At 35.1% G+C, this 27,864-nt stretch overlaps 1 protein-coding gene across 2 annotated transcripts in view; it reads right to left on the bottom strand.

Annotated features, from left to right (window-relative positions):
- SLC12A2 (solute carrier family 12 member 2) overlaps positions 1-27,864 on the bottom strand; it is a 104,824-nt gene that overhangs the window by 9,818 nt on the left and 67,142 nt on the right. Inside the window, exons 16-22 of one of the 2 annotated variants that reach the window (XM_053566960.1) lie at positions 25,510-25,621; positions 23,445-23,585; positions 16,936-17,042; positions 8,182-8,261; positions 5,285-5,410; positions 2,853-2,900; positions 1,275-1,397 (exon numbers count right to left, since the gene is read on the bottom strand). In XM_053566960.1, coding sequence (XP_053422935.1) covers positions 1,275-1,397; positions 2,853-2,900; positions 5,285-5,410; positions 8,182-8,261; positions 16,936-17,042; positions 23,445-23,585; positions 25,510-25,621 — 737 coding nt within the window. The remainder of the gene's footprint in view (positions 1-1,274; positions 1,398-2,852; positions 2,901-5,284; positions 5,411-8,181; positions 8,262-16,935; positions 17,043-23,444; positions 23,586-25,509; positions 25,622-27,864) is intronic. The other variant, XM_053566961.1, reaches the window with a different exon arrangement.

Below are 27,864 nucleotides of genomic sequence, written 5' to 3'. Positions count from 1 at the left end.
TACTGGTGGGAGACTGGACACACGCGAGGAAATGAGCGCACTGGACGACCCTACTGGTGGGAGACTGGACACACGTGAGGAAATGAGCGCACTGGACGACCCTACTGGTGGGAGACTGGACACACGCGAGGAAATGAGCGCACTGGACGACCCTACGGGAGCTGAGCACTGAAATGAGAAATGTGAGAGATACTGGACTGAAACTGGTACCTCCTCTCTCTGTATCTACACACAAACAAATATATACACACACAACCAGATGTGTATTTTCTAGCTCTGTCCTCAGAGTGGTTTTAGGGACAGTGACCCTCTAGTAGCATATCTAATGCCCTGATCTTTGTTTCTAAATACAATTCTCCACTACAGGAATCAGCATTCCTTAGATAAAGGGTCGCTTCCATGGCCAGTGTAGGGAAAGTACAGAACTACGAACTGAGCCTATAACATCATCTCATGTCAGAAAGTAACAAAAAGAACGAATGGACATGAAAAATAGACACACAAGTCAGCCTATGGAGGATCCCACTAGCTAAACATGGGACAAATCCGATACCAAAACAATGAGAATAATAAATGACATCCCATTGGATAAAACGGGAATCAACAAGTCTTTACTGTAAAAAGAGAACTCTTCCTTACAGTAATATGCAACTAATAAACAAGAAATGACAGGATTGGCAAATTATTACTTGGCAACCACAATAACAACAATAAATTCAGGCAGAAACATTTGTGGAAGCAAAAGATCGTGGTAAAGGTAAAGTGATGTTACTTAACTAGTCTCAAAGTAACTCCCCCTCACCCCCATATCTATGATTAGAGGGAAAGTAACACTCGCAGACAGACCACACTGCAAGCTAACTTCATCAATTAAGGGACAAACATCATGTGCCACTTAAGGAGATGCAGACAGAAGAGCACAGCATTACTTCTGTGATATTTCTGCCACAAATAATCTGAAACTGATCATGACAAAACAGCACCTAGCACTCCGAACTGAGTGACGTCCCTCAAAATGGTCTGTAATACTGAAAAAAACGTGATGGCCATGAAGCTCAAGGACGTGCACGGCAACTGCCACACCGAAGGCCACAGGAGGAGCCTGACAGCAAATTGCTGGGCCGGAGTCGGAAACGAATCCTTTTCTTTCGGGAATGTTGGCAAAATGTGACTGGGTGGGGGTCTATGGGTAAAGAGTGCACACCAGTTCTTGTAACTATTCTCGGAACTTCAGGATGTTTAAAATTACTTAAAATACGTATTAGCCATCTTACCTCCATCATCGAAAAGCCACCAGACATCAATAGTATTCTTTCCTTGTTTTTTCTGAAACTGTGTGCTAGCTTCAAGAAGCTTTTGGTCAGCTACATTTAAAGGCACAGCAGGGCCTTTGGATTCTAAAGGATTATGCAAAAAATGAGATATAAGGGAAGTAAATAATATTAAAGCCCCTATTGTTGAACTTCTACTGTTTCCTAACTTACATATGTTGATATGTCTGTAATACAGACAGTTGTCTATGGAATCTGCAAGTATTCAGTTCTTATAATTTAAACATACTTTAAAAATGGCTACAGATAAATATCTCTTTATAATAGCTAAACTAATCCAAATTATCTTGCCTAATTTCTAATATTTTGAACATTCTCAATGAAGGGGAAACTAAGAGAATCATAAATACCAATCAAAAAAATTATATTCAGCTGCTTTTGGGTTTTTTTTTTTTTCCAAGCTATTTTAGTCTGACTGGACAAATCAAGTTTATACTTATTCTGTGAAAATATTTCTTTTGTAATCTGGTATTTCAATACTGTAAAGCTCAAGACTTTTTTAAAATAAAAAGTTGGCATCTGTAATATGAACCACAGAAAGGAGCTGAAGATGTGCTAGCAACCTCACAATCATCACGGTGGAAGCTCAGTCGGGGGGAAACTCCCTTGTCTTTATCTTTTGTCCTCTCAACACGTAACACCCAGTCCTCAAGCCACGTAATGACCACATCTTTCTCTGAACCACAGAAAGATGGTGGGAATTTCATGGAAGGACACCCATCTGCTTTAGGTCTAAAAGATAAGACACCAAGGGAGTGCCCATTTTTCTTCCCAGGAATGAAAAAAAAAAAAAAAGAAGAAGAAGAAAGAGAAAAGAAAAAAAAGTCAGCATTGGTACTGTGAGCAAGCAAATGACTACTATGAAACTCCTACACCAAAATTTTCTGAGCAGAAATCCACAGGAGGACACCTGATCACTTTGCAGGATGTCATTCACTTTTCATGCTGCCATGGTGTATGCAAACATGACGAATGGTTTTGCGCGATGAAATAATATGGCTACCAAACCACACTGCTCCATAACTCTCACCTCTATCTCCTTCTCATAAAATTCATGTACGTTGACATGACTGTGTATCTCCCAAACGCAGCGCGACTGTGAGAAATATTGTAATTTTTGAAATGAAAAATATATTAGTATCAAAATTGAGGACTTGGCTGCTTACAACTGATGGTAAAGAATGCAAGTGACACTGTAAATAAACCTATTTCAGTGCCCCTACTTATTATCTAAACCATGCAGTTTAAATTAAAAAAGGAAAACTGACTTCAGGGTTTGAGTATTTCAGAAATACAATGACGATTTAAAAGAACTTGTCTGTGATATATCACCTTTCCCCAAGAAGATTTAACTCTTTAGTTGGGTTAAAGACAATTCTAATCTGCATTCAATAGATAACTGTAACATCACCTCACCATGGAAAATAAAAACTAAGGTAAAAAAAGAAAAGAAAAAGGCTGGAGTTAAAGAGTTAACAGTATGAAAAAAGGGGTTAAAATAAAATGATGAAAAATGCCTGCCTTTTTTCAACAGTGGTTGAGTTGGAGTCTTGCCATCCTCTTCCTCGTCTAGATTATGTTTAAAAAACACAAAATATAAGTTAATTGCTTTTATATTAGAAAGGTAATGAAAATCTAAATCAAACACATTTATAAATAAAACATAGTATGAAGCAACAGTCCATTAAAAAAAAATCAAGACTGAAAATTAGTATTTTCTATACTGAGTGTTGAATATTCTAAAAAGCAAACATATTTTAGATTCTGCCCTACATGGCAACTGATTAACACACCTAAATTTTATTTCTGTAAAATTATCAAAAAAACTTCAGATTTTTTTTTTTAATCTTGTAAATTTCATACTTCGAATCATTTGAAAAGAAGTTGAACTATGGCTCATTGAGCAGAAATGACTTAAAAAAAACAATGTTGCAGATAATACAGAAATTTTAAACATGCTACTGTATCACTGTGCAAATGACTGAAAAGCAATTTTAAAACAATTCATGAAACTTGGTATCTGTAAAAAATTAATCACCATATTACCACTTGAAATACTAAGGAATTTGATCAGACACAAGTCTTTTGTTTTATATAAAATGCCAGGTAATACATAAGTCATGTTTGTCCAAAAACATACATTTATATATGTATGCATGTATATGTGCATATATTCGTCCATTTATATTTCAATATCTATAAATATTTTTCTGGGGTTGACAGATTTTAATTTTTTTTCTTACTTTATTTGTATTCTTTGTTTCAGGCATATATAATACAACTCTGGACGTGGACAGAATACACTGCAATAGGCTCTGGAATTAGACTCCAAGATTCTGATCTTACCTCTACCCCCTTTTCTAGCTGTGTGAACTTAAGCTGGTTACTGAATCTCTCACTTTTCTCATCTGCAGAAAGAGTTAACAGTACCTACCTTAAATAAGGCTGTTACATTGCAAGTGTTAATGCACTGAGCTTAGTGCCTGGCACTAAGTAAATATTCAAGGGTGTTTCTTTTTGTCCCTTTGTGTATTATATTCTTCAACAATCAAGACAGAAATAACCAAATACTACTATATAATAACTACACTACGATGTTTCTAATTCTGTAGACTTTTAAAATTGTATATGCTTTTCTATATACTAATTTTGAGAATAATTGGCTAAATAGAAAACAAGCACATAATAAAGCTAATGTTACTTCTGAATGCTAACTTCTTATGCCTGTTATGGAAAAAAAAACAAATTATTGTTTTTAACTTTATAATATTAAATATGACTTTTATAAAGTAGATATTTAATAGTATCTGTCTTTGATGATAAAAATAACTATGGACATTCTGTACTCATTTAAAAGACGTCAGAAATGTCAAGGATATCTTGACATTGAAAATGATTTAAACTAAGTTAAAGACAGTTAGATTTTTATAATAAAAAGATGAGTAGAAATAGACTGATCCCATTTCCTCATCTATAATGATTTCAAAAGACTGTGACACAGATCAATAAGCTAATGTATAAATAACATCTACATAATGTGTTTGTATAGAGTAGATGTTTCATAAATATTACTTTCCTTCCCATCACAACTTCATCTATTAATTCCTAACAGACTCTGTAGAGAAAGGATCTGTTTTAAGCAAGAAAAAAAGGGGGTGGGGAAGTAAGCAGAAATTAAAGAATGTATACTGTAACCAAAAATAAATGCAGGACATGAGAAACTTTATCAGAATCAGTTTACAGAGTTTTGAGGCAAAACAGAAAATAAAAAAATTACAATCAAGCTAAAAAAGAACTAACAGGGAAAACAGGTGTCAACTAAACTTTCAACTACTACTGCCCTAAGTAAATAAGATAAATTAAAAGAAATGAAATGCAACATTAATGCTTCTAAATAATGTAGATTACACAGAGACGTGATTTGTCCAAGGTTATAAATTCAGAAAAAAGAACAGTAATTATTTCATAGGAATCAAAAGTATGATATGGTTTGATGATTTACAGTGCAGATTTTTTCTTGTGTGTCAGTTGGCAATAGGACAGATGGAGATACTAGACTGAACAGAGGTAGGAGAGTGAGGGTGGGAGAGTAAGATTTGGAAGTCATCCCTCTTTCCTTTCTCAAATACGACATATAGATCAGTGGGTAAAATTATCTGTAAGTCTCATGATTTTTTCACTCTAAAATTACCATGTTGTTTTCCAAATTCAGATTTAACCTATGCTTCAAACTGTAAAAACACAAGACCATATTAACAAACAATTAATTAGGCCTGGTTTGGTTCTAATATCTAATACCTTAAAACAGCTCGTTATTTTGTAGCCATTTTTGAAAGCCTTAAATTTTACCTGACCAATTAGAATAGGTTGCTTTATAAGACATATTAATAAAAACCATTTCTCTCCAAAGTAAAATATTACCATTAATAAAGCACTGTCTGAATGAAAATTACCTTTATGTGTAACAGGTTTTTCACCAGGTGGCTTAGAAGTATCTAAATCTGACTTTTTACTATACTCCACACTTAGCACCACATCCTTGGGGCCAGGAGATTTCTCTTGTGATGACAATAATTCTTCTGTGGACAAAAAAGTATTTAAAATAGTACCTAATCCATACTTTAACTATTAAGGAAGACATCATGGTTTAATACTTACATTTTAAGCAAAATATGTTATGAAGCAGTAATTAATTATAACTGCTTTCTTACGTAAAACAACTGTAGTAATCCATCTGAAATGCCTTTTCACTTAAATATGTGAACCACAACTAACTATCAGATGCAGGTTGAGTATCCCTAATCTAAAAATCTGAAACTGGTTGACTACCTACATGACACTCAAAGGAAATGCTCATGGGAGTATTTCAGATTTGAGATTTCTGGATTAGGGATGTTCAGTTGGTAAGTACTGAACAAATTTAAATATTCCAGAAAAAAAAAAATCCAAAATTGAAAATACTCCAGGTTCCAAGCACTTCAGATAAGGAATACTCAATCTGTATTTGAAGTAGGAGCTGGGGAATTAGTTAAGTAAAACAACTACCAGAATAGTAGAATCTGGTAGACAAAAGAATGATATGTGGTATTATAATCAACTCTCTCCTCAAAGTCAGGTTTACATACAAAAACTGCAAAATGCACAAATGTCCTTCATATGCACCTAGAGAGAAGGTCACAGACAACACTGGAAACGTGGAAGACCAGGAGACAGAGTCTTCCTAAGCACTGGGTACCATTTCATTGTTTAAAGCAGTTTCTTAATTTTCTTTTTTTAGTCAGAGTTGGTAAATACTCAACTTCCATTATGAAAATACCACAAAGACAAAGATAATATAAAATTGATAATACGTCCATACTCCTCATCATTTATTTGTGTCAATGAGAGAAACAAAAATGGAACTATTTGAGCCCAGGTGCCAGCTCATAGGCCTTGTCTCCTTTTTAATCTTCACAACAATCCTGTGAGGTAAGGAAACAGTCTTAGAAATCACCAAATTTTCCCAGACTACAAAACTACTGAGAAAAAGAGTTGGGATTGTAAAAGTGGATCTGCCTGACTCCAGTGCCTATTCCCTTAATTCCTACGTTAAGTTAAAATCCTTTCTCAAAATCTTAATGATGAATAATAAGGCTTTCCAAAACATTGCATAATTATAAATACTTGAAATACTCTTTTACAGTTTCAGTCACATTCAAATCTCAATACATGACAGAACTATATAATTTATGTGCCAAACTATGATAGTTTTGAGAGTGAAAAGGAACGCTAGTAATAATTATGCAGAGTTAACAATTAGCAGTCAGGTAGAGTAAGAATTGAAATGTATTTTGGCAGGCCTACTCCAGAATAAGAAAATGCATTTTCACCAAGGCATACGTTTTTGTTACATGAATAAATACCTTAAAGTCTTCATTTTTTTTTTAATTTCATTCAAATTAATATGAGGGTACAATACTTCCAGGGTAAAGTTCCATTTGCAGAAGAGCGCCTCACCCAGGGCCATGTTACCACCCTCACACTGCGCACATTAGGTGAGGTCCCGCCTCACGCCCTCCCTCCTTCTGCCATCCTTCTCCCCCCCAACCCTCCTGCTTCCCTCTACCCCCAAACTGGACTATAATAGTGTTTTATTGTTCTCATGAACATGTAATTGCTTATATATTGATTTCATATTAGTACAGAGTACACTGGATACTTATTTTTCCATTCTTGCGATACTTTACTAAGAATAATACCTTAAAGTCTTTCATTCAAAACTGTAGACAACTCTTGAAATAGAAGGTGGAAACACTAAGCTAGTTTGCATACATAAATTTGTAACAAAGTTCACTATATGCCTCTTAGCTATTTAGGCTTAGCTAATTCTGATGATTTGGGCACTAATTAATAGGGGTAAAATATTATGTATATATATTTTCTTAAGTATGTAATATTTTTAAAATATCAGGAAATCTTTATAGAGAATATAGAAATTTCCAGTTTTTATAAAGTTAGCAAAAACAGTAATTATACTAATTAGGTTTTTTCTCTAGTGAAAAATGCTTTAAAAGTTACATATGATATTGTTTATATGACATTCTTGACATGACAAAATTGCATGATAATTGAAGGGGATACAAAAAGAGCTTGGTAGGGGCATAAAGGAACACAGAGAGGTCTTGACAGTGAAAGATGGTTCTGAACCTTGACTGTGTTGGGACCTATAGAAATCAACACGTGAAAATCGTATACAAGCATATACACGTAGGTATGTAAAAGTGGTGAAATCTGAACATGGTCTGAGGATAGTTCCAATGTCAATTTCCTGGTCAGATACTGTGCCACAGACTTTCAAGATGTTACCACTGGTGGAATACGGATGAGAAGTACATAGGACCTCTCTGTACTATTTTCAGGTAACTTGCTAGGAATCCATAAACATTTTTAACTTAAAAAAATGTGTAAATGATTTAACAGGTCTTTTCTGACGGCAGGCCACTTTATGGCAAAATGTGGTTTCTCATATTAATATAACTCTGTGTACAAAGCATTACCTTTGTAAACAGGGAGGTATCAAACAGTTCAGTAGCCACATATAAAATTTTCCTTACTTACCATGTATTTTTAAAAATTTGGCCACCCTTTCTTTCAATTAATTTCTGCTTCTCTGACAGTTATGATTTGAACCCGGGTAACCAGGTTGGTACAAAGAAAAAACACAAACTTTAGTGCAGTGAATAGTAACTCCATGATATAGAATAAATGGTGATTATGAAAATTAATAAAGAACTTGTCAAAATTACATAAAATTTTCTAACAAAGTAATATATATATTTTAAGTAAAAAACTTATTGGAAATAAGATTTACCTTGTCCTTGAAGATGAGATATATCCAGACCTTCTTTCAGGCGAATAACCACTACTCCATATTGTATGTCAAAAGCATCACTATTTAAAAAAAAAAAAAAGAAAGAAAGAAAACCCAAAGTTTCTATTAAATTCAGACAATAGATGATCTCTAAAATTATTTTCAGTAAGAGCTGTGCTGCAACCCGCAATGGGTGCCCGCTGGGACCTCCATAAGAGCTGCTCCGCGACCCGTGACTGCCTGGACTTCCATACCAGTGGTGCTGCGACCCATGCAAATCGGACCTCTGCACGCCCTGACCAGGAACTCCAGGAGCACTGCAACCCCATGTCCTCCCTCCTGTACCCTACGTGCCTCCACACCAGCCTGTTCGTCGGTCAGGGACTCTGGTAACCGTGTTTCCCTCAAGAGCCCTCCCTGCCTCTGCACGGACCCCTTCTCCTGGACGGAAACTGCTGGAGCCTTGGGCTCTCTGTGCCAAAGTCACTGAGCGCCAGACACTCCCAGAACCGTGTGCACCACCCTCCACCCTGTTGCTGGATCTGGTATGTCACACTCTGGAGTTGCTCCCACAACCAGTACTCCCTGGTTGGGGGAGCCCCAGAGGAACGACACAGGGTCACTCCTTACAAAGATCCAGCATCAATAGAGTGATCCCACTGGGGTCTAATCTTGGAGAGACACCACCCCAACTCTGAGGACAGGCAGAGTCAACAGTGAAAAACAATCATGAGGTGAAATCAATGGAAAAACTCTGGCAATACGAATAATCAGAGTAGATCAACTCCATCAAGAAACAATGGGGTACACACAGCACAAGATTCCATGCACAAATAAATAGCTGAAAGGTCAGATATTGAATTCAGAATCTGGATAGCAAAACAGATCAAATTAGAATCCCAAGCAGTAACCCAAAAGATATCTCAAGAATTCAACGAATTCAAAGACCAAATGACCAAAGATTTTGACACATTGAGATAAGAAGTTGCAACTCTCAAAGATCTGAGAAACACAGTAGAATCCCTCAGTAACAGAATGGAGCAAGCAGAAGAAAGATTTATGACATTGAAGATAAAGCTTTCGAATGCTCCCAAACTCTAAAAGAGGAAGAGAAATGGAGGGCAAAAACAGATCACTCTTCAGAGAGCCCTGGGATAATCTGAAGAAAAGCAATATTCGTCTTATAGGGATCCCTGAAAACGATGAAGTGGCTTCACAAGGCAGTCTCTTCTCCATGAGATTATGAGAGAGAATTTTCCAGACATCGAAAAGATTCTGAAATTCAGATAGCAGACAGTTTCAGAACTCCAGCACAACTCAACCCGAATAAGACATCCCCCAGACACATCATAATCAATTTCACTAAAGTTAATATGAAGGAGAAAATTCTGAAAGCAGCAAGACGAAAGAAAACCATCACCTACAAGGGCAAGAATATTAGAATAACTGTAGATCTCTCTGCTGAAACCTTTCAAGCTAGAAGAGGATGGTCATCAACTTTTAATCTCCTAAAACAAAATAACTTTCAACCCAGGATTCTGTACCCAGATAAACTGAGTTTCATTTATGACAGAGAAATTAAATACTTTAAAGACATTCACATGTTGAAGAAATTTGCCAAAACTAAACCAGCTCTCCGGGATATTCTTAGACCTATCCTCCATAAAGACAGCATAATCCTTCACCATAAAAGTAAACCCACCCAGAAAATTTTGATCAAATTCTAACTTCCACAGTTGCAAAAGGATGAAAAATGTCCACTGGACTCTCGAAAGGCTTATCAATACTCTCAATTAATGTGAATGGTTTAAATTGTCCTCTAAAGAGGCACAGGTTGGCTGACTGGATACAAAAACTCAAGCCAGATATCTGCTGCATACTAGAATCGCATCTTACATTAAAAGACAAATATAGACCCAAGATGAAGGGATGGTCATCTATACTGGAGGCAAATGGAAAGCAGAAAAAAGCAGGTGTTGCAATCCTATTCGCAGACGCAATAGGCTTTAAACAAACCAAAATAAAGAAGGATAACGATGGACACTTCATATTTGTTAAAGGTAATACTCAACATGATGAGATTTCAATTATTAATATTTATGCACCCAACCAGAACACACCTCAATTTATAAGAGAAACTCTAACAGACATGAGCAACTTGATTTCCTCCAGTTCCATAGTAGTTGGAGATTTTAACACCCCTTTAGCAGTGCTGGATAGATTTTCCAAAAAGAAGCTAAGCAAAGAAGTTTTAGATTTAAACTTAACCATTCAACAAGTGGATTTAACAGACATCTACAGAACATTTCATCCCAACAAAACTGAATACACATTCTTCTCATCAGCCCATGGAACATACTCCAAAATCAACCACATCCTAGGCCACAAATCTAACCTCAGCAAATTTAAAAAAATAGAAATTATTCCTTGCATCTTCTCAGACCATCATGGAATAAAAGTAGAACTCAATAACAGCAGGAACCTGCATACCCATACAAAAACATGGAAGCTAAACAACCTTATGCTGAAAGATAGATTGGTTATAGACGAGATTAAGAAGGAAATCACCAAATTTTTGGAACAAAACAACAATGAAGACATGAATTATCAGAACCTGTGGGATACTGCAAAGGCAGTCCTAAGAGGGAAATTTATAGCACTGCAAGCCTTCCTAAAGAAAATGGAAAGAGAGGAAGTTAATAATTTAATGGGACATCTCAAGCAACTGAAGATGGAAGAAAAATCCAACCTCAAACCCAGCAGAAGAAAAGAAATAACCAAAATCAGAACAGAATTAAATGAAATTGAAAACAAAAGAATTATACAACAGATCAATAAATCCAAAAGTTGGTTTTATGAAAACATTAATAAAACAGATAAACCTTTGGCCAAACTAACCAGGAAAAAAAAGAGTAAAATCTCCAATTTCATCAATCAGAAATGGTAAAGATGAAATAACAACAGACCCCTCAGAAATTCAAAAAATCCTTAACGAATATTACAAGAAACTTTACTCTCAGAAACATGAAAATCTAAACGAAATCGAACAATACTTGGAAGTACACCACCTACCAAGACTTAGCCAGAACAAAGTGGAAATGTTGAACAGGCCTATATCAAGTTCTGAAATAGCACCAACAATACAAAATCTCCCTAAAAAAAAAGCCCAGGACCAGATGACTTTACGTCAGAATTCTACCAAACGTTTAAAGAAGAACTAGTACCTATATTACTAAACCTCTTCCAAAATATAGAAAAAGAAGGAATACTACCCAACACATTCTACAAAGCAATCATCACCTTGATCTCTAAACCAGGGAAAGACCCAACAAGAAAAGAAAATTATTGACCAGTATCACTAATATATATTGATACAAAAATACTCAATAAGATCCTAACAAACAGAATCTAACAACATATCAAAAAAATTATACAGCATGACCAAGTGGGATTTATCCCAGGGTCTCTAGGCTGGTTCAATATACATAAATCTATAAATGTAATTCAGCTCATAAAGAAACTCAAAAATAAAGATCATATGATTCTCTCAATTGATGCAAAAAAAGCTTTTGATAATATCCAGCATCCCTTCATGATCAGAACACTTAAGAAAATTGGTATAGCAGGGACAATTCTTAAAGTAATAGAGGCCATCTACAGCACCCAACAGCCAATACTGTACTGAATGGAGTTAAACTGAAATCATTTCCACTTAGATCAGGAACCAGGCAAGGTTGCCCATTGTCTCCATTGCTCTTTAACATTGTAATGGAAGTTTTAGCCATTGCAATTAGGGAAGAAAAGGCGATCAAGGGTATCCACATTGGGTCAGAAGAGATCAAACGTTCACTCTTCGCAGATGACATGATCGTATATCTGGAAAACACTAGGGATTCTACTACAAAACTTTTAGAAGTGATCAAGGAATACAGCAAGGTCTCAGGCTACAAAATCAACACCCATAAATCTGTAGACTTTATATATACCAACAATAGCCAAGCCGAAAAAACAGTCAAGGACTCTATTCCTTTCACAGTAGTGCCAAAGAAGATGAAATATTTGGGAGTAAGCCTAACATAGGACGTGAAAGATCTCTACAAAGAGAACTATGAAACTTTAAGAAAAGAAATAGCTGAAGATGTTAACAAGTGGGAAAACATACCATGCTCATGGCTGGGAAGAATCAACATTGTTAAAATGTCTATACTACCCAAAGCAATATACAATTTTAATGCAATTCCTATTAAAGCTCCATTGTCATATTTTAAAGATCTTGAAAAAATACTTTGTTTTATATGGAATCAGGAAAAACTTCGAATAGCCAAAACATTACTCAGAAATAAAAACAAAGCAGGAGGAATCACGCTACGAGACCTCAGACTGTAGTATAAATTGATAGTGATCAAAACAGCATGATACAGCAAGCAGACAGCCCTCAGAATGGGACAAAATATTTGCAGGTTATACCTCCGATAAAGGTGTAATAACCAGAATCCACAGAGAACTCAAATGTATTAGCAAGAAAAGAACAAGTGATCCCATCTCAGGGTGGGCAAAGGACTTGAAGAGAAACTTTTGTAAAGAAGACAGACGCATGATCTACAAACACATGAAAAAAAGCTCATCATCCTTAATCATCAGAGAAATGCAAATCAAAACTACTTTGAGATATCACCTAACCCCAGTAAGAGTAGCCCATATAACAAAATCCCAAAACCAGACATGTTGGCAGGGATGTGAAGAAAAGGGCACACTTCTACACTGCTGGTGGGAATGCACACTAATACATTCCTTTTGGAAGGATGTTTGGAGAATACTTAGAGATCTAAAAATAGACCTGCCATTCAATCCTATAATTCCTTTATTAGATTTATACCCAGAACACCAAAAATCACAATATAACAAAGACATCTGTATTGGGATGTTTATTGCAGCCCAATTCATAATTGCTAAGTCATGGAAAAAGCCCAAGTGCCCACTGACCCACAAATGGACTAGCAAATTGTGGTACATGTATACCATGGAATATTATGCAGCCTTAAAGAAAGATGGAGACTTTACCTCTTTCATGTTTACATGGATGGAGCTGGAACATATTCTTCCAGCAAAGTATCTCAAGAATGAAAGAAAAAGTATCCAATGTACTCAGCCCTACTATGAAGCTAATTTATAGCCTTCATATGAAGACTATAACCCAACTATAGCACAAGAATATGGGGAAAGGGCCAAGGGAGGGGATGGGAGGGGGGAGGCTGGGGTAGAGGGAGAGTAATTGGTGGGGCCACACCTACGGTGCATCTTAGAATGGATATAGGTGAAACCTACTAAATGCAGAATACAAATGTCTACATACAATAACTAAGAAAATGCCATGAAGGCCACGTTGAACAGTTTGATGAGAATATTTCAGATTGTATATGAAACCAGCACATTGTACCCCTTGATTGCACTAATGTACACAGCTATGATTTAACTATAAAAATAAATAAATAAATTTAAACATAAATAAATAAATTATTTTCAGCTTTAAATGTTTGAATTTTTTAAAATGTGCTTTGAAGTTACTCGGTTAGATCTGCATAATAACGTTAATGGAAATCCCATACCACCCCCGTCTCCTCCTCTAATACTCTTGAAGACCACTCTGTACATTTTCATAGTAGTAACACTCTACCTATAGCAGCTCTGTAAAGCAAAACAGCACTTTTACCCTATAAAGCTGAGTTACAGAAAGACAAATTTCAGTAATCTCACCACATTTAAATTTAAGATTTATACTCTTAAAGCCAAAAGAAATACAGGAAAGCAAAGAAAACAGATTCTGCTAAGAGTGAGAGCAGACAGGAGAGCATGAAGAGACCATTTCCAAAAGGAGAGAGGGTATTTCAGCACAACGTTTAAAGGTGTACAAAAATGGTTTAAAAGTAGTCTAAAGATTTTATATGCCTCTGTAGGTATACTATATATCCACATCGCCTTTTCATTTTTTAAATGGGAGCACTTGTGTTTTAAACACATTAAAACCTGAAAGATGGCTCTTAAACCAAACTCTGAAAACTTCACTAAGAACATAAATCTCCATTTTAACCTGAATTTTTCTCAAATTTACTAAAAGAATTTTAAATTCCAGAACTTCAGATTGTTCTCCAAGAGTGGTAACAGGCTTAACCTTTACTTTTACTTATTATCTTTCATCAAATAATCAATGTTCACTGTTGACATATAAAAAATAATGATATATAGCTTTGATATATTAATATATAGCTAAATATAATAAAAAGAAAAGGCTAAAATCTACTCAAATAGTAAATTATTATTCCTACTGACAAATAAAAGAATGTGTTTAGGGTGTAATATGTAGTTATAAAAGGTTTTTGTTGTTTTTATTTTTTTTTTATTTTTTTTTTCTATATTATATAGGCTGATAGCTTTATTGTTTTTCATCTATTTTCCTATCATTTTCCTTTTTATAATTTCCTCTTCAGGATTTGATACAAATGAAATGTAACCATCCATATACATGCAGAAAGCGTCCCTACTTTTTGTGTTGTTTTTAAATCATTGAGAGATTATTAGGCTTCATTCCTATGATGAATTTACTAAGGTCAAAAGAGATTCACTGTAGAAAAAAATAAGACATGGTAATTTTTCTCAGTCAATTCAACCTCTGGAAATGTCTAACTAATATTAGGAAAAAAATTACCCTACACATTAAAAAATAGCAAATAAATCAACTGAATCAACATAAATTTCTTTGATGATAAGCTAGGAAATACAGTTTCCCAAGTTTGCTTTGGATTAAAACAGGTAAATGTTTTGCTATAAACTATAGGAACTGAACTGAGGTTCAGACCTGACATAATGTTAATACAAAAGGAACAGATATATAAACACGCCTCACCTGCACCAGGTGTTCAGAATCGCAGTCTAACACTGGGTGCCACAAGACAAAGAATGAGCAGGGTCACCGCTTTAAAACTGCTATTAACGTCTAAGGTTCTAAAAACCAGAAAGCAGTAGTTTGCCTATCCTTTAACTGCAGCCTGATGTATAATCCTTGGAAGAATATTTAATTTTCATAGCAACCATTCACTTTAATCCCTACAAGGTCAAAGACCAAAAGACCTCTTTTTCAGTGCTCCCATTGTAAGTCACTGTGATGAATAATGTAGCAGGTATATGAAAGAATCATTTGCAAAAATTTCACTTTTTCTATTCTCTAAGATAATTACACCATCTCACTGGTCTTGAGTCTTGGGAGAGAAAAAGCATAATCTGTGGGTCAGAGGCTGTAAAGTCCATGACCCACATTATTTATTCTTTCCACTGTCTCCTTTCCCTAATCCCCATACAGAGTACAGAATTAGAAAGGCACAATAAGACTGCTTACAAAAAGTAAAAACCCACAGTGAAACAGCAGCCACAGCATACAATGAATCAGCAGAGTTTAATTTTACTAAAAGCATTTAACAAGTAGTTGGGAAATTCTGTTCATCACATATGCTCCTCATTAATATAAAGCAATATTAAAAAATACAAAGTAGAATCTGAGATGTGGTTACTTCCTCATCAAGACAAAACTGTCACACACAAGGCAGCCAAATAACTAAGTGGTTATATCTAAAAATACAACAGGAGTTCCAGTAAGGGAGATCACTCCAGTGAGTGAAAGCTAATGAGATAAAAATTCGGAAGAGAGAAAAAAAAAAAAAAAAAGTGCTACTGTATAAGTGTTTTTGTTTTTTTAAAGGACACCTATTTATAAATGAAGAAATACTTCTTACCAAGGAACAAACAGTTGTATTTCATCAGTGGTTAGGACAAGAAAAAAAACTATATTCCTCAATTGAGAATGGCATAATGAGAGGGAATGCTTATTATCAGTGTGACTAGGATAAATAGATTTGTTAGGCAAATATTAGTAAAATAAGACAGAAAGGGAGAGAGAGAGAAAGAAAATCTGTCAAAAACAAACAAAAAAAGCTTTATTCTTTTTTAAAATAACTCAGTTCCAAAAGGCATTTGAGGTAAATTACATTAAACAGGTACATACACAAATATTCATAAACACAATAAAACCAGAAAAACAAAGTAACAAAAGAATAAGAAAAGTCCACTAGACAACCCACAAAAGGCAAGTTGTAAGTGAAATAAAACAAAACTAAGCTATAAGGTAAAGATCATTAGAAATACCATTAAAAAGTGTACCCTAAATACAAAACTTAACACTTCAGAGAAAAGCAAAAACATGTTAAGAACATTTAAGTAAAAGAAATGCAAATAACTGAGAATGAACCAAATGATTAGCTGCAAAATTTGTGCAGGGAACAAGCACAAAGGTCTGAAGCTGAGTGTGCAGCTCATATCAGCCATGCAAAGCAGAAGATACTATAAGGACCTAGGTTAGAAGGTGATGGGTCTGAGGACATCTGGGAACTCTGCTCAGCAATAGCTGCAGGACAGAAAAATGCTTACTGACTTCAGTGGGAAGCCAGAGTTCATACACGTACATATACACACACATATGTACATGCATATAAATGTATGTGCTTGTTTGTAAAGAGATACAGAAAGATACATCAAAAAACTTTGTTAATAGATCATCAATTTAAAACCCAGATGCTTCATGTGATTCTTTTCATTCCTATATTTGTATTTGAAGAGATTATATGAGAAAACAGGCTTCAAAAATTAGGGTAAGCATCCCAAATTGATATTTTCTGAACTAAATTACTGAATTAAAAAGATACTTACTGAAATACATTTATATACATATCCACATCCCTCATATCTGCTTGCAACCAATCTTTCTTAAATCCAAGGACAAGTGTGTTTGGTTTCATACGACCAAGCCCAGCAGCCTAAAACACAGGATAAATACAACTTTAAGGACATACTATATTCAACAACACGTTTTTTTAAGTGATGAGACTGTCCTCCAAACTGACAGCCTCTGAACATCATACGGAGAGCATCTCAAAAGTCGCCACACAAAATTATTTTGTGATGGGTTATTTTGTAAATAAAGGTACATTTATCTATTATTTTCCATTTTCCCAAGAATTCTCAGCATCCCATACATGCAAATTTACTTAAAAATTGCATATATTATCTACACTGATTGAATATTAATTATAATTGAATACATATAAATATAGAAGCTAAAAATGAAATACTTGAATAGTTCTAACTGCACATTTTTGTAATTCTATGATCTATCGAAATTCACATATTTTTACGGAGAGAAATATGATATACTTAATCTTTTGAAAAATCATAATGACATATTATTGGCATTCTCAGTTATCTATTTTGATGATAGCTATTAAAAGCTACAAGCAAAAGTCAAATGGCTGAATCACACCGATACTAAAATCTGAATACTTTCTACCAATCATGCAAAAGTTTCTGCTGAAACTTACATAGCTAATGTCCTTCCTAAATTGTTCCACCAATTTTTCTTGCAGCCCCATTAAGATCTGCAATTCAATATGCTTAACAAACATAGTCTCTTTCTCAATATGCATAAAGGATTGGTTCCAGGACATTCCGTCCCACAAGGCACCAAAATCTCCAAATGCTCAAGCAAATTAGCATTTGCACCTCTCTTTGAACATCTTCTCTTTTAAAGTCATCTCTGCGTTACTCAAAATACCTAATACAATGTAAATGTTATGTATAAAGTTGTTATACTGTATTTATTTGTATTATTTTGTATTTTATTTTATTTTCAAATAATTTTGAACCATGGTTAATTGAATCTACAGATGTGGAACTAGTGGATACAGAGGGACAAAGATCTATATTCCCATAAATCTAATGAATCACTTCTTTTATAATAAACACACCGGAAAATTCTACTTCAAGACTGTCTGCAAGCATAGGTTTTCTTTTTGTTGTTGTTGTTGTTATTTATAAGATAAATAACAAAAAGTTTCACCATTTTAACTATTTTTAAGTGTGTAATTTAGTGGTATTAATTACATTCACAATGTTGTACACTCAACACCACAATTTCCAAACTTTTCCTCAAGTAGAAATTCTACAATCATTAAGGAATAATTACCCATTCCCTCCTCCCTCTAGCCCCTGGTAATATCCAATCTATTTCTGTGGATTTGCCTATTTTAGATATTTTGAGTGGAATCACAGTATTTGTCCTTTTGTGTCTGGCTCATGTCACTTTGTGTAATATCTTCAAGGTTAATCTAGGTTACAGCTGAACTTCATTCCTTTTTATGACTCAATAGTATTTAATTACACACACACCACATTTTTTGTTCATTCATCTGCTGTTGACATAAGTTTTTACCTTTTCATTATTGTGAATAAGGCTACAGTATTTTTTATCCATCCTTTTGTTGTTAATGCTTTTGGTCACATTTAAGAATCTACTGCCAAGTCCCCGGTCATAAAGATATCCCTCTATGTTTTCTTCTAAGAATTTTATGGTTTTAAGCACTCATATTTATGTTGCTGATCTATTTTTAGTTAACTTTTCTGTATATGATGTAAGGTCACACATAAGATTTTTTGCAACATATTTAAACCATTGTGCAAAAAATTCAAATATTGATCAAGTGCTGATCGTGTGCTACTGCGGCTTGGGATTAGTTAGGGAACAGAAATATATCTTCAACCCTACAAAGCTCACATTTGTTTTCAAAGTGTTCTATCCATACACAAATTTTTTTCAAGATTCCTCCCAATATTAGAAAAAGAAAACACTTTTGCTCCAAAGGGACAGATTAAAAGGCAGGACACAATTATAAGAGGGACTTCACCTAACAGATGCAAACATTGTAACCTAATTTTTTGAACCTTCAATTAACCTGAATCAATTTTAAAAAACTATTGATTTTTATTTTATTTAATTATCTACAAGTAGTCACACAGAATATCTTTAGTTTGGGGGAAGAAAGGATAGGAGTGTAAAATAAAACCAAAAAATATCTTTAATTTGATAGCTTTTAAAAAAAATGAAACCACATCAGGAGTGGTGACTCATGCCTATAATCCTAGCACTCTAGGAGGCTGAGGCTGGCAGAATGCGTGTGCTCAGGAGTTTGAGACCAGCCTAGCAAGAATAAGACCCTGTCTCTTCTAAAAATAGAAAAATTAGTAGAGTATGGTGGCAGGAGACTGTAGTCCCATCTACTGCCTAGGCCGAGGTGGGGGGATTCACTTTAAGCCTAGGTAGTTTGAGGTTGCTGTGAACTATGACATCATGGAACTCTAACCAGGACAACAGAGTGAGACTCTGCCTCAAAAAATAAATAAATAAATAATAAAAATAAAAACAAAACAAACAAAACTAAGCCACAAGATAAACAGTAACTTCTTGATGGTACAAAATAGTGTCAGGGTCACTTTCCTCATCACAAATTTGCTCTAATCCTATTATAATCAAAAGATTTTCAGAAAATTAACAACATCCTGTGTTACTCTGCACTTCTGCTTTCAACTTCGTTACTGTGACAACTTTCCTTTGAATGACTGAGCAAATAAATTTCACATGCATCACTTTCCTCCCTAAATCCCTTGTAAATCACAATCAAAGTACTACTCAGACGTAATATTTTCAGTTCCCATATAATATTATGTTTATTAAGGAACAATTTATTACTAAAAATGTATCTTCTCTGAAACATATTTCTTTGGTGTTTGATAGAAAATCAGGTCTTCATGGATCCCATAATTAAAATCAATTTTACAAAATGTAATCATCTAAAGTTTATAACCGATATCACTAGTTTCAAATCAAACATTCCCATTGTGTCATTCCTACAAATTGTTAGCTACGTTTTATCGGCGTCTTAAACCAGAAATATGCTGACAAGAAATGCATTTGGTTTAACATAATTTTCTGCATATCATTACACCATTTTTACTGTGTTAGGAGGAACAACTGTTTCTCCAATGGTATGAGGCTACATATTTTTATCTTTCAGTATTAAGTAAAAACATTCCCAAACATTATGGCTGTCTCCTTAAAACTAGTTAAGTACTAGCCTGAGATCTGTATTACTTTAAAAATCACTAAAAAAAAAAAAAAAAAAAAAAACTGTAAAGTTTTAGCTACATGCCTCATGACACTCAGATGGAGGCTATATAACAAATAAAATTTATATTTCAAATATTTTTATTAGTAATTTTAAATTCTTTTAGTCTATTATTTTTCTTGGAGACAGAGTCTGACTCTGTCGCCCTGGATAGAGTGATGTGACATCAGCTTAGCTCATAACAACCTCAAACTCCTAGACTTAAATTCATTATCTTGCCTCAGCCTCCCAAGGCACCCGCCACAATACCCAGCTAAGTTTTCCTATTTCTAGTAGCTCAAGCTGGTCTAGAACTTCTGAGTTGAAGTGATCTCTTGGCTTCCCAAAGAACTAGGAGTACAGGTGTGAGCCACCAAACTTGGCAGCCCCTTTTAGTTTACTTATTTTGCAACTTTTTTTAAATCACTATTTACTTCAGAATGTGGCTGATGAATAAGATAAAACATGTCAGAATTAACTCAGAGGATACTTCTAGCTTTTTTTTTTTTTATTAAGTCATATATACATAGATCATGAATACATTTATGCCTTTGTGGGATTCAATGTGTTGATTATTTGTACAAATTGGAGTGCTTACATCCTACTAATTAACACAGCTTTCACCTCATTTACTTAATTACAGTGTTAAGACATTTGTGTTCTATATTCGATAGATTTGACTTGTACCCGTGCGATATGCTCCACAGGTGTGGTCCCACAATAAACCCTTAATTCTAGTTTTCTTCAGGAAAAAAGGTAGAGTTATATCTACACTGAGATCCTGTATGAGATCCATTTAATTTAAAGAACCATAATGATATATCTGGAATGTTCAGTAAAAACAGTATGATTTTGCTATTTAAAGTTAAGGTTTAAAATGGGGTTGACAATCAATCATGTGATCATGGCCTTTAAAACATACAAAATAAAGACGCTAGCGGTGCTAATGTCTCCTCACCAAAAGGATCTTTAAGCAAGCTGATTAAAGGTTGCTTCTTTTTAAAAATAGTGAATTTTAAGTTTTGTTGTGGCAACATGGGCCTGTAGCCCCAGCCAGTCAGAAGCTGAGGCAGGAAGTTAGGAAGTACCTGCACCTGCACTTCAGTATGGGAGACAGAGACACCCTATTTCTTAAAAAAAAAGAAATAGCTGGGCATTGTGGTGGGTGCCTGTGGTCCCAGCTACTTGGAAGACTGAGGCAAGAGGATTGCTTGAACCTAAGAGTTTGAGGTTGCTGTGAGCTGTGGTGCCACAGAACTCTACCCAGGTGACAGAGTGAGACTATCTCAAAAAAAAAAAAAAAAAAAATTCTGTTGTGGAGGCCAGATACTCACGTGCTGTTTTAATGATAAATAAATGCTTATCATAATTACCAACTAGGCTGATGAGGGGACAGAGAAATTAAAAGTCAGAGTACAAGTCTAATAAAACAAATAGCAGTATCATTTATGAAGAGCATCTCTAGAATTGTACAAGTCACTATAGAAACAAATCGAAAAATATATACAAAAAATAATTCTTTTGATAATGATTACAAACAACTAAAAGACACACAGGCATTTGTCACTTTATGTGAAAGGTTTCCAAAAGGTAAAAAGGAAAGAGGTACTCTCAGGGACAAGTGATACTAAAATTTCCATTATTAGTTCTATAGAGGCAATTGGCATTTCCTTACAAGGATACTTCAGACAGTTCCTTAGACACCCCTGCTAGAAAGTCAATCTCCTAGTCATCTTCATGAAGTGGTTGCATTTGCCAGGTTTATGGGGCAATCACAAAAAAGATACTGTTCTAACTTGGACCCACACTGATGAAAAGTTGTCATGACCCACTGGGGTGAGTGGATGAAAAGTAATTAGCATAATGAATTCTAACTCTTGCCAAATTTACAGTAGTGTGATTTATTATACTACAGAAACCGTCAAGGGCAGTGTTCTCAAACTTGCTTATCTTTAAAATTTTATAATATCTTCATATTAACTTGCTATTTCTTTTAACTTGCTATTTACCCTTAACAATGCTTATTGAGATTTGCCTTGCTGATGTGAATAGTTGCTTTTCACCGCTGTGTAGAAGAATTCTGTGTGACTGTACAATTTTCAGCTCTGTGATTAATAGTCATTGAAGTTACTTCCAATTCTTTTCACTATTACAAATGACGATGTTAAGAAGTTTCACATAGCCTTCTTCACATATGCAGAAGTTTCTCCACACTATATTATTCTCAGGAATAATGTCCTAGAATATTCACTCCAACTCGGCCAGACATGGCCAGATGTGGTTGTCCAATCCACATCACCACAGCAAGTCAAAGGTTTCCCATTGTTCTACACCATTTCTACCACTTTGTATCGGCAGACTTAATTTTTGGTCAGTCTAATGGGCATAAAAGAGTACTGTGGTTTTAGTTTTTATTTCTGTCGCTTAGCTGTCCTCTATGTTCAAAACTTTCATTTTTTTTTTTCCCTTTTACTTTTTTTTTAAATATTCTCTTGCTGTTTGCCTGTCAGGATTATCATCTTGTCTTAGTCTGCAGATTCCTTTTTATGTTTCTCATTCTTCTCTAGCTCAAGATCATGAAATTATGTTGTATTTTCTTCTAAAAAATTTGCCTTTTAAATCGAGTTTTTTAACCTCTCTGGAAATGATTCTTGTATGGTCTTTGTATGCATCTATTTTATTACTCTTTCAGGAGGATAATCAACTGTCCAGGCGTATCCTTTCAAAGCCGAGTCTGTCATGTTAAATCTCCTCTATGTTCTTCTCTTCATCTCCTTAGTCTAACTGCCTAGCACTACTTCAGTATCACAATGGCTTAATTACAATAGCTTTACAATAAAGCTTTACATCCTGCAATCTAGACTGAAAAGGTTTCTGAAACCTTATCCAGGCCAGGCACGGTGGCTCACCCCTGTAATCCCAGCAATTGGAGGTGGAGGCAGGTGGACTGCCTAAGCTCACAGGTTTCAAGACCAGCCTGAGTCAGAAAGAGACCCGTCTTTAAAAGTAGCCTGTGGTCCCAGCTACTCGGGAGGCTGAGGCAAGAGAATTGCTTGAGCCCAGGAGTTTGAGGTTGCTGTGAGCTATGACGCGACACCACAGCACTCTATCAAAGAGTAACAAATTGGGACACTGTCTCAAATTAAATACATACATACATACACACATAACATACTTATCCAAAACTAAAACATAGACATTTGAATGGCATAACAAATTTACCTGCATCAAATACTGAGCACCTTCTCTTAAGTCATCTGCATGGACTGGAGCATAAAATGCCTTCATTTTGTTTTTAATAAGCCATCTCTGATATTTGGTTTGGTCAATGGACATCTCTTTCATTGCTTGTCTTCGAGGGCCCTTTAAGTAAAAATATTCGTATCTTTATTTGAAAGGTAATCTATTTCACATTTATAAAAACCAACCTGTGATAGTGGCTTTAATGTGGGGTGTCTAAAAGTGGGAGTAGGAAAAGTATAACAGTATCATTTTGTTTTCATGTAGTTAAGTTTTTCTGATACTTAAGATTATAAAACAGTAATATGGATGAATCAAAATAGCTAAGGCACAAGCTATCAGTAGGAGGGAGGACAGAATAGGAAGAAACATGGACTTAGAAATAAAAGTTTCAATCCTAAGTAAATGAAAGAAGTTAAAAATTATTAAAAATGGAAAAGAGCAAAATAGTCATCTATTTTTCTATGGGAACTTTCTTACTTTATATTTTGTTTCTCCCAAATATCTGACTTATTAATTTTCAGTAATTTAAGAATATCATTGAAAATCAAAGTAAAGCTATATAATAGTAAAACATTTTCTTCTTCATACTTCTGTTAAAAGATGAAATAAAATAGAGCTTTGATAACTTGAAATTCTATTTTGATCCTTGTAAGTAACATGTAAAATGTGTTATACACAAATACATAAAGCAAAAATCTATGAAAATCAAACAATTAAGTTCTCAAACCCATCCTAGAAAAAGTGTTTATACCTCATTGCTGAGTATCACTACAGTCACCTTTGAAGTAACTGCCGTGGCCATCTGGCAACCATGGTAATATTCAGCAATGAAGTATATAGCACTTTTTCTAGGATACATTGGTGAACTTAATTGTCATACCTTGTATGATGACAGCTCTGATGGCCATTCCAGAATAGAGTCTCAAAGGTGGTTTGAAGGGTGGACTGGGTGCTGGGGCTGGCACACAGCTTCCCAAGGGGAGCACCCTGAAGGTGACCGTAATGATATTAAGCCGTGAGGTAGGGACGCAGCACTTTTTCTAGGATGAGTTTGAGAACTTAATTATCTGTCCTCTTATGTTTCAGAGTACATACCATAAACATGAAGAATTAAAGAAAAAATATAATTTATCTTTCTTTGTGGGGAAAGTGCCCCTGATGTAATGTCTTGTGCCTTGATTAGAACTGATCAGTCTAGAGACAAACTGGAAAACTCCATAGATACCAAGTGGGGTCTGTGTCTCAATGTATCTTTCCAACATCCTATACATGTGTACACACACACACACACACACACACACACACACACACACACACACACACACAAGCACAGTCTTGACTTCGGCACTATACAAGGAGAAGAACAATTTTAGCAAAGGCTGGGGATGGGGCATATAGGACACATTTCCAGAACTGAAACATGAGCCTGGGAGAAAAGCTAATCTGAAAAATAAATACTACAACTTCTTATGCAGAACAGCTAAGCCATCACCAGTCTATTCTCAACAGCCATGATGTCAAAAGCCAAAGACTACTTTTAGATAAAAGTTTGCCTCTATTTTAAACAATTTTCTTATTTCTGGTTAAAACAAAAATAAATGGGCAATTAAAAGTGTTTGAACTTACAAGTTCAGCACTTACTTTGCTCTTCTTACACACCAGAGAGCATGTGAAATATTTACCATGATTTGCCTATCTCCTCCAATCCTTATTTTTACTTCCCATGTGAGATATTTACCATGATTTACCAATCTCCTCCAATCCCTATTTTTATTCTGGTAAGTAAATGTTCCCAAGTGTTCTTAGGACTTTATGAAATATACTAATAAGAAAAAAAAATAAGATTTTCACTTTGACTCCTTAATTATTAAGAAGATATTCTTCTTGGCGAAACTACTCTCTAAGGACAATATAATTTTCTAAAATCTACTCACAATGAGTAAGAAAACAATGAAAGTTCAAAAGTCAAAATCTTTTTTAAAATACTACTGAGATCGTTTAGAGGCAAAAATATTTTGATACAGAAAACAAAATTGATACTTACCATATGTACATGGCCACAGATCATTAAACCAACGTTTTTTGTGAAATCATGAACCAGATGAAGTAAAGCTGGACGTGAGTTTGGAGCACCTGTCATAACAAGACACTGTGGCCTAAATTAAGATGAAAAGACAAAATTAGGAAAACTTGTGTCTGGGGAAAGAAGAACATGATTTTACATTCTAAGAAACTTTCTTTACACGACTATCCTTAAGACACAGGACACAGGGTTCTCACAGGAGATGACTTTTAACCAGGTTTTCTTGGTACATGAGAAATGCAAAAACAAAACCTTCTTAGAACAAACACCATGCCAAATATCCTGCTGAAATAATAGGTAACATTATATATTAAAATCCTGGTATTATAAATTACCATATTACTTTAAAAATATATAAATGACAAACTCTTCGTCTAAAGGTAGTAAGCACTGTGGTTGTTGCACAGAGCTTGCCAAACACCCCGAGAACACAGCCTTGCCGTTGTGTACAGACAGGCCCCTTTCCTTCTTAGCGAGATCACATCATAATTATGCCTACTTCATGATATCAGCCTTCCCTAATCTAGCTTAACTCTAATTACTGTGACATGAGTAAGATCACCTATGTGAAGAAAAGATTCCTATTTGAACTAAAAGCTTGAATTCTAATTAACACTGGGAAAGCCAATTGAATACAATTGCCTTTGCAAACCCTGGACAGTGGCATGACTTTCATATATTCACTAATGCTTGATTTTTACTAAGTAGAAATGGAAATCAATCTTGTTTCATTTTCAGGCATCCGTTTTATAGGTCCAAACAGATTAGTAAAACTTCATTAAAATAAGAATCTATATAATCAAACTTTTAACAGAAAGCCAAGAACAGACTAAACTTTCTAACTTAAATATTAACTTTTTAGGGCAGTTCTTAAGCATAAAATCCTACATAAAGATCTCAAAAAAAAAATAACTGAGAATTGAAATCTAGCTAAACAACTAATTCTGTTTGGGAGAGATGCTTTGGGGCAAATCAAACATAAAATCATATCTTCCAGCGCAGAATGTGAAATGTCTCCTTCTCGGAGCTTTAGCCAATTACACGGCTCCTCAGCCACAGAGTACATTTCCTAGCCTTCCTGGATTTAAGTGTGGCCCTATGACTAAATTACAGCCCGTAACATGTTCCCATTTTCAGGTCATGTCCTTTAAGAAGGAAGGTGCTCTGCCGCCACACCTTCTTTCCCTTTCCTATAAGCTACACCTGTGGTGATGACTTTGACGACATAAACAAAAACACCTCCTAGGGCATGGCAGACTGATGTGATGTAAGGAATGTGGGTCCTGAATGGCCACGTGCAGCAAATCTGCCTACCGTCATGAACTATCCACCCACTTCTCAACTAGCATATGACACCAGTATCTTTCTTGCTTGAGCCAGGGTTTTTCACTCTTTTTGTTATGGTAGTTTAACCTTACACTAACCAATGTAACCTATTACTTTGGAACATTACCATGTAGTCCTTACCTTTATTAAATAGTAAACCAAAAAGGCATAATCTGTTTTTTGTTTGTTTTAAAGACAGTGTCTCATTCTGTCACCCATGCTGGAGTGTAGTGACATCATCATAGCTCACTGCAACCTCAAACTCCTAGGTTCCAGCAATCCTCCTACTCAGCCTCCCAAGGATTCAGACGATGGCATGCACCCTCATGCCCAACTATGTTTTTTTAATTTTTTGTAATGATGGTCTCAGCATGTTCCTTAGAGTGGTCTCTCACTCCTGAGCTCCAGCAATCTTTCCACCTTAGCCTACCAAAGTGCTGGTATGACAGGTGTGAGCCATGTGCTCAGTCCAAAAAGGCATAATTTAGTACAGTCTTAACACACCAAAAATGGCACAGTACAAAATCTATTAAGCATGACTTTAATAATCATAGCAAAGTAAGCATTTGCTTTAACTCCTTCTGCCAAAGTATCAATAGTATAAAGAGATTTTTTTTTTAAGTCACTAACCGCAAAAATATAGAGAAGGGGACAAAACACAATAGCACAGAAATATAGAAAGCTCGAAAGGAAGTAATGGAAGAACAGGAAAGGATTTGTCAAATCAGGAAAAAGCTAAATCCTAAATAAGCTTGAGAAAACTGTGAAGCTACCTAATTGTATACCTGAAAACCACCAAAACACCTAGGAGTAAATAGCAATGGGTGTCTCGGGAAGTGACGGAGATAACACATGGAGAAAACTTAGGTAAAGAGGACTGGTTTAAAGTTCGCATAAGAAGCAACACACCCAAATCACCTCCATCACTATTTTGGGCAACTGCCCTGGCCCTCCACTATACTACTAAGCCGAGGCTTATTTGCTAAAGAG

The sequence above is a fragment of the Nycticebus coucang genome, chromosome 17 (assembly GCF_027406575.1).
Source record: "Nycticebus coucang isolate mNycCou1 chromosome 17, mNycCou1.pri, whole genome shotgun sequence".
Classification (NCBI taxonomy): domain Eukaryota; kingdom Metazoa; phylum Chordata; class Mammalia; order Primates; family Lorisidae; genus Nycticebus; species Nycticebus coucang.
This window is presented reverse-complemented; position numbering and strand designations above follow the sequence as displayed.